Source organism: Asparagus officinalis, chromosome 1, assembly GCF_001876935.1.
Source record: "Asparagus officinalis chromosome 1, Aspof.V1, whole genome shotgun sequence".
Taxonomy (NCBI): Eukaryota; Viridiplantae; Streptophyta; class Magnoliopsida; order Asparagales; family Asparagaceae; genus Asparagus; species Asparagus officinalis.
In genome coordinates this window covers 53,036,209-53,044,589 of record NC_033794.1, presented here as the reverse complement: position 1 = coordinate 53,044,589, position 8,381 = coordinate 53,036,209, and the positions used below count along the sequence as shown (strand labels likewise).

General features: G+C 36.3%; 1 protein-coding gene across 1 annotated transcript in view; it reads right to left on the bottom strand.

Moving 5' to 3' along the window:
* The window catches only part of LOC109824262 (monocopper oxidase-like protein SKU5), a 6,583-nt gene extending 5,115 nt beyond the window's left edge, over positions 1-1,468 (bottom strand). Inside the window, exons 1-3 of the mRNA XM_020390827.1 lie at positions 1,368-1,468; positions 713-822; positions 1-253 (exon numbers count right to left, since the gene is read on the bottom strand). The exon at positions 1-253 is cut by the window's left edge and continues 15 nt beyond it. Of these exons, the coding sequence (XP_020246416.1) occupies positions 1-253; positions 713-822; positions 1,368-1,463 (459 nt within the window). The 5' untranslated portion in view covers positions 1,464-1,468. The remainder of the gene's footprint in view (positions 254-712; positions 823-1,367) is intronic.

The following is an 8,381-nucleotide window of genomic DNA, read 5'->3' as shown; positions in this document are numbered from 1 at the left end:
CCAATCCCCAATAAATAGAGTGACGTCTCCATCTGGCGTATTAAATGGAACTGGAATAACGTCACGATTGTTAATAGTTATACCGCCGAAGCCTCCTGCAGCTCTCTGTAAGTTCAGTGAAGGAAAGTAGAAAAAACTTCCAATTTGGTCCTTTACTTGGAACTGATAAGTCCAGTTCCAGCCGGGTGGAATTGGGCAATCTGTGCCCAGAACTCCATCTTGCCATGAATTTCTTCGCTGTTGAACTCCATCCCTGAAGTTGTAAAGAATTAATCACAATTTTTTCAAATGTTTATTAAAGCTAATGGAAGTTGTAAAGAATTAATCACAGTTGAAATTTTAAAATTTGAGGCATGCAACATGGGGGGGAAAAGGCAGTTAAACAATGCAAAAAGTAAGAAAAACCCATTAAGCGATTGATAAAATAGGGTCAAAAAACTTAAGAACTGAAACAATAGAATTGGGAATGATCTCTTTCTTGGAAATAGAAAATTGGCAATGCCTAGTTAATGAAATGGAAAGGTGACAATAAACTAGCTAATAAAACGGAAAATTGAAGATATATAAATTAGTCAATACAATTGAAAATCAACAATCGTCAAGTTCAAAACATTTAAAAATAGTAAAAAACCCATGCCTATTAGGACATTTACCCGTTTGAATGAATTGAAAAATAAATACCAAAAATGAAGAAATTCTGAAGGAAAATTACCACGCGATAAGAAGCGGCTCATCCAAGCTATTAAGAACATTCACTGCCACGTTCCAATTAGTCGTCACGTTTACAATGGGACCAGGAAATTTGTCATTCACTGTTATAACCTACAAAAAGGAAAAATACCCAAAATTAAAAATCAACTCCGGGGAGAAAAAAAAAAAAAAGCGACAGCGACGCGTGTCCCTCCGAAAAAGGCATCTATCCAGACGCCCCCATCGTCCCAAAATAGATAGAAAAAAGTCATAAAATATATCAAATTTCCTTCCTCATCCAACAAATTTTACAACTTCTTTTTGCAGAGAGCGTCGACATAGGAAACGAAAAGGGTTTTGTCTAGACCCAAGGGTTTAAGCTGCTTTATTTTCAAACCCACCCGCGTCCACAATCATTCTTGAAAACAAGTAACCCATGCATATTGGGCTACGTACGTCTAAAATTGGCATTACTTTCAAACCCAATTTTGTTTAATACACGTATAATAAGTAACTATATTTATTTTTTAAGTTGATACGTTTAGGTTTAAACATGGTATACCTTGTATTCTGGTTTTTGAGAACGGTTTGTAGAGCGGGTGGATACGAAAATAAACGCGGTTAGCAATTTGGGTTTGCAGGCGAAAAACATACAAAATTTTTCCTAGGCAGCGTACCTTTTGCTGGACGCCGAGAGGGGCGATGGTCTTGTAGCCAACGTTCCAATCGTAGAAGGCGAAGGGATCTGCGGCCGATGCGGGCCCTACCACCATCACCGCCTAGCCAGCCAGGAACAACGGCCGCCGCCAAAAACTTCCCGCCATTTCCCGAAGCTTCAATCGAATAACTTGGAATTGAAGTCTGAAGCGCTCTCTCTCTCTCTCTCGAAAAGTGTTTTGTAGAGAGAGAAAGAGAGGGAGAGGGCTTTAGGACTAATAACTAGGGGGGTGGGGGTGCGGACAAAGTTTGTGACGCCTCACAGAATGAGGGTATATATATGCACGCCGTTATTTTATTTTATTTTATTATTTTCGGTTGTTGTTTACTTTTGGTTAATTCCGTAATTTCAGCCGCTTGATGAGGACATGATAGAGATTGGAAGGGGATGATGGGAGTGAGAATAGCAGAATCTAATTACGTGGCCTTTTCCAGCGAGAATTTCGCGAATGGCGGTCAATTTTGGGTGGGGAAAAAAATGAGTGGTGTTAGGGGCACACCACACCCCCACAACCCAAACCACACTCCCCCCTCTTAATGCTACAGTAAACCGGGTTTCACATGGAATTTTAAAAAATTTAAAATCTCATGTGGGGCTCAGTTTACTGTAGCAATAAGAGGGGGGAGTGTGGTTAGGGTTGTGGTGGGTGGTGTGCTTCTAACATTATTTAAAAAAAATACCGCCAAATAGTGAATGAGAATGACATGTATGATTTTACTGATTCACACGTTGATTGTGTGCATGGTTCAATATTTAGTTTTTTTTACCGAAGTGGTTTTCACTTGTAGTTGTAATTGTACACTATTTTGATTACACTAATATTGATTTTATTGATATTTTATATAGACTTTACTAAATTAGAATTGATCTTGTCAAGTATTATCCATTCTCTATATATTCTCTATATATATAATAATATGGAGAATTTTAAAAAAGGACCATTCTTGAAAAAATATTATCAAAATCGGCCTCTTTCGACCATGTCATCTTGGCAAAAAATAAGTAGATTTTACAAAATACATCTTAAAAAGAGTTTAGCTTTACAAAGAAAAGAGCCTTACTATAGGGACCCAAAATATAGGACCAATAAGAGGGACAAGTGAGGTGTCCCTCTCCTATTGGATAATGAGTTGGTCATCATTAATGATGGTCAACTCATTATCCAATAGGAGGGGGACAACTCACTTGTCCCTCCTATTGGTCCCATATTTTGGGTCCTTGAAGAATTTTTCCAAAGGAAAAGGAAAATAGAGGCTCCAGATCAACAAAATTTTTTTCCCTAAAAGATAAAAAAAACTATCTCTAAGCTTAGCTAGAAAGTATGAAAATCTAACAAGTATATTTCTTTTATTGGAATTACTTTTTTAAGAAACTAACCAAACAACCGATTGAATGAATGCAATTTAAGAGAATAAATGTATTATAAAACTTACACTAATTTTTAACTATAAAGAACAAAAGTGTATTGTTCTTGATGATTCACAAGTTTTACTAAGAATCTAGAAGGAGACCAGATCTCACACTTTCGTTAACAAATTTATATTAGATAAAAGGGTTATTTGCCTATGTACCCCCCCAAATCATCCATAATTGCATATTTATCCCCCCAAATCTTTATAATTGCACACATGTCATATATATGAGCTCTTTGTAAGTTTTTGTTAGTAGTTATATAGTTTTATATTAATTATTGAGTGAACATGGTGGTTGAAATTAGAGATGGGTGTCCAAGATTAGTATTCATCCTGAAATTTCATAGAAGTCCTATACATGTTGCGTTTAGCATAGCTCTTAAAGATTCTCCCTACATGCTTTATATAAGATATCATTTTCTAAACAAAGATGAGCGCATCTCTCGGATCCTTTCTCTTCTTTCTTTCTTTTGAAAATAAAGTAGCTTCGCGTAATGATGTATCAGAGCATAAATTCAATTTCTATATCTTTGATAACATACCCACAGTACAGAAAGCACTAATAAGTACTTTCTGAAAACCCAGGCATTGTAACGGGGAAGGGAAAAGCGCTGGAAAAACTTTCGGATGAACAATATCTTGAGATTAGTGATTGGGCGAGTATAGTACCAAATAGTAAATTTTTTTTTAAAGCACAACATAAACTAAATATAGATAAATTTGGATAGAGGATAGGTTGTTAGAACCATTTTACATATAGACATCTAACAAGATGATTTCATGTCTTGAGGAATCCCTCTAAAATCTTATGTAAATAAAATTGGATCAATCATTTTCTTTGATGGATGATAGGTTGTTAGTTCCTTTCACCTCTTTTATAGAGTTTGAGATCCTCATCTAAACAAAATGAAAATATCTCAAATCAATTCAACCTAATCTATAAAACAAATTAAAAAACTTCAACACTATCACTAGTAGAAAATAACGTATCCTAGGCGGATTATTCTAGACGGAATTTTTTCAGTCTAGTTTTCTATTAAACTAGACGGAAAATTTCCATCTAGAATAATCTGTCTAGGATAAAACATCCTAGACGGAAATTTCCGTCTACTTAGACCATTTAAAAAAAATTACCCCATTAAAACTCCTCCCGCCCTCCTTTCCCCCCAAAATCGAAAAATTCTTTCCCCCAAAATAAAAAGTTTCAGGAACCCCCCAACCCCCTCCCCCATCCTCAATTTCAGGGACCCTAGGGACCCCCCTCAATCCTCATCTTCAAGCTCTCCATCGACATGGCCACCCATCTCCGATTATCTGAGATCATCAACTCAGATAAGATCCAGGTCTACCGCGGCCTCGACATCACCACCAACAAAATCCCCACCGCCGACCGCCACGGCGTCCCCCACCATCTCCTTGGGTCCCATGACCTCGCCGCCGGCGAGCTCCCCGCCTCCGCCTTCCGCTCTCCTGCCACGACCTTTCTATATTGAAGTCCATAATAGGGGTACAACTCGGCCTATTCCAAATCATATTTACGATCCTTGATCAAGAATAGATGCTTTCGTATTTTTATTTATAAATTCATCTTTCGATCTCAAAAAATTCCCCAATTTTAGATCCATCTCGATCTCAGAATTTAGTTAGCAAAACCCTAACAGATTCACTCCGTTCTCTGATCCTCAGTCATGGCGACGACCGTGAAGCTCAACCTCCTGCTCTTGCTCTCGTGTCTCGCTCTGTGAACTAGGGTTCGCCCCTATCTCCTTGTTAATAAACTAAAGGCTTCGCTTGATCTGATGTTCTTGACCTCTCATTGAACGCAGGCGGAAAACATTGGATCAATCATTTTCTTTGATGGCACGAACCAGAGGTTTATTCGTAGCAATTCCATGGCGATCGATGAGGAGGTAAGTCATAAGCTTCTGTTTCTCGATATTCTAAGCATATGATCATCAAGTTTGATTCTTTCCATAAAATCAGGATAGTGGCCCTTTAGATCATGGTGGCTTTCAACTTTGTGTTTGGTGCAAACTGAGTAGATTGATGAGATTGTCGTAGAATTTGATAGTAAAAAGTCTTTAATGTTGAAATCCAAAGACTTAGCTATGTTTCGGTATAAAATATACACGAAACGTGATTTAAAATGTGCCTTTTCCATGCCTATAATATTGTTATGGCTCGGGTCTTAGTGAGTGGGATGTATGCTGTCTCAAAGTTGGGATTTGTCTCAAAGCTACGAATGAAATCTCAGATCAAAGTCTTCTGCTGGAAGTTGGTTGTAGATATGCTCTCCTGATGCACATGCGCTGTTCTTTCATGTGCACCTTGTTCAAATTCAATAGGGAAAAGCTTGCATGACATTGATGTTCGTAGAGACATCTAGATGATTTTATGCTAAACTAGTTGATACTTGTTTCGCTGTTCTTTCATGTGTGCCTTGTTCGAATTAAATAGGAAAAAGCTTGCATAACATTGATGTTTGTAGATACATCTAGATGATTTTATGCTAAACTACTTGATACATTTTCTGTTTACATCGGTAACTCATCAGCCATCATGGATATTCATCATAGTCATCTTCTATGTCAGAAAATTGCATGAGTGTTTTTTTATTACAACTTTTGGAATTAGGATGCTAGATTAACTAAATCATAGAGCTCCTTGTTATGACTAGGACAAATCATTATCAGCAAATGAAGTTGCTACAACAGTATCAGTCTTACTTGGTTCTGCTTCGATCTCGCTTTCATCCGATTCATCATTCAAGGTTATGCATTGGTACCTCTCTTTGGAAGTTCTGATACTTAAGTTAAAATATGACCTTCTAATGTGTTCTGTTCATAGTTAAATGAAGTTCTGTACCCTAGTCTATTTGACAGGCCTCATGCTGTTTTACTATTGGAAGTCACGAGAATTAAAGGTCAGTATGTTCAACTGATGTTCTATAGAATTTTTGTTTTTATCTCTTTCTTCATTTGGAATTTTAATTTCATGTTATTTCTCATACAGATCCTCGATTACCCTTCGCCTACTCAAATGACCAATTTGGTAGTGCTTTTAGTAGCAACATTGTGGGCTTAAGTAAAGCTGACATAGAACTTTTAGGTATCCTGATTTAATTCTAAGAAAGCATGTTTGATATGAGACACTCATCTTATCCCTTGCCTTTTCACTGCATCCTATATATATTGATTCAACTTCCTCTTAGCTGTTGAAAAAAATTTTATAATCTCCTACATTACATTATATTGTGTTAAAGAAATCATCACCTTAGTGTTGGCCTTCTTGTTTTGATGATGTTTAACAAACAACTTACTTCTAATGTTATTTGTCTAGTGTTTGTATAATTCTATTTATTGTAGACAAACAATATATTGGAGTATGAATGGATTGCGCCATAACGATTATATCAAATAGAGGTTGGTGGAATAGTGGTTGAAGTTATGCAAATTCAAGTTGAAGATCCAAGTTTAAGCTTCATCCGTAAATGTACCAAATTGAGCTCATTGAAGACCTTCATCAAGCTTGGGTAATTTAGTTTAGGAGTTTATATTATGTGTGTTAGTACTTTAAGCTCAATCATATACACACATACACGTTTTGGTTTTGTATATATATAGTTATATATATATATACATATATGTTCTAGTTTGATGGTTTTTAAGTTTTAATATGAAACAATTTAATATAATTAGAAAACATATTTTTGTTTCATACTTATATGCATATATATGATTTTATCAATATCAATTTCATTTAGTTAAATAAAATCATGTTTTAGTGTATTATATGTATATTTTGATAAAATACTATATTCATTATTTATAGACTTCATAACTATAGTTTACATCTTTCTTCAAGTCTATAAAATCATTTTGTAAAGTTTTAAAATATGGTTTATGCAAAATGTTGAAATTCGTATGTTTACATTTCTATGTTTTGGACCTCCTTACAAAATGATGATATTTTACATTTAGAGAATCCTTTTTGAAAACCAGTTTTTGTAGCATGTTTATTATCATGTCTACAATTATTTCCTAAATTTTTATATTTTTCTGATTTTATTTGCTATTTTTAAATGAGCTTTGAAAATCAGATTTCTGTTTAAAACAGACTGTGTGCATATCTTGAGTAGACTCATGAACAGTGTTGAGTCGACTCATAAACTATTGTGTAGTTTACATTTTGGTTCTGACGAGCTGACTCATAACATCATGAGTCGACCCATCAGGTTGAGTCAATTCATGCCTATCATAAATCAACTCATGAAGTATGCTGGAAAACTAGTTTTGTTTTTGCTGAGTCGACCCATGAATTCATGAGTCGACCCATGCATGATGAGTCGACTCATGAATTTTATGAGTCGACCCATAAGTTGTTTTTAGCCTGTAACGGCTAGTTATGAGTCAACTTATGAACAGTGACGAGTCGATCCATAACACTGTAACAGTTATATTTGTACAGAATCAGATTTCTGATTCTTGGGCTTTTTGGTCTTTTTCCTTGGGGTTTTTGGCTGAGATTTTGGGTGGCTATATATACCCCATTGCCACATTCACAAGGATTTACAATCACAACTTCCCCTGCATCAAATTCAATGACCCAACTCCTAATTTCAAAATTAAAAAACCCCTAAAAATCAATAAAGCCGTAAATTTTTATATTACCAAACTAACGTAGAACCCGACAGTTGGCCAACAATGACATCAAAATTCAACGTTGAACTCGAATACATAAAAAATCTGCACTAAAGGACACTGCTAAAATTTGAGGCATCCTAGACGGAAAAATCCGTCTAGGATACACAGAATTCCGTCTAGGATGTGTATCCTAGACGGAATTCCGTCTAGAATACCCGTCTAGTTTGTTTCCGTCTAGTATGTAGTATTCTAGACGGAAATTCCGTCTAGAATACATTCTAGACGGAATATTCTAGACGGAATTAAAAACCGTCTAGAATACATCCTAGACGGATTATTCTAGACGGAAGTCCACAGAAGCTCGGAGACGGTGGAATCTAGCACCTGGTGACTGGAGCAGGGGGCGGTGGATGAGAGGTTTGGGGCGCGAAAGAGGAGAGAGGGCGAAAGAGGACGGTGGTGGAAGTAATACCCTACATTGAAACAATAGCGTGTCTTAGCTACTCTTATCAAACATGTGCTGTTTTAAAAATATTCTCTGAGGTCATCAAAACAAAACATTACAAATACACAACATTGCTGAATAACAGAAATTATAAACTTAGTGGCAACAGGTAACTGTAAACAGTGAAGGATACAGTTTAAGATGACTGAGAGCATCACCCAGTGTCGTGTGACCAGGTTATAGGAATAAGAGTGACGTGTAGAAATAGATCCACTCATTGCATTTGTATACGTAGCCAAGCACATCATTTGTTGGAAGTCGTAGAAATGAGCATCCAAGGGTTGGAACTGCCATTTTTGTGAGTGAAGGAGCTTATCGATAGTTGATGAGTTTGGAAAAGGGCATTCAAGGACTTTAGTCTAGTGATGTAGAACAAGGTTGGAACTACTTCCAACTAACTTCTCGATGGAAAA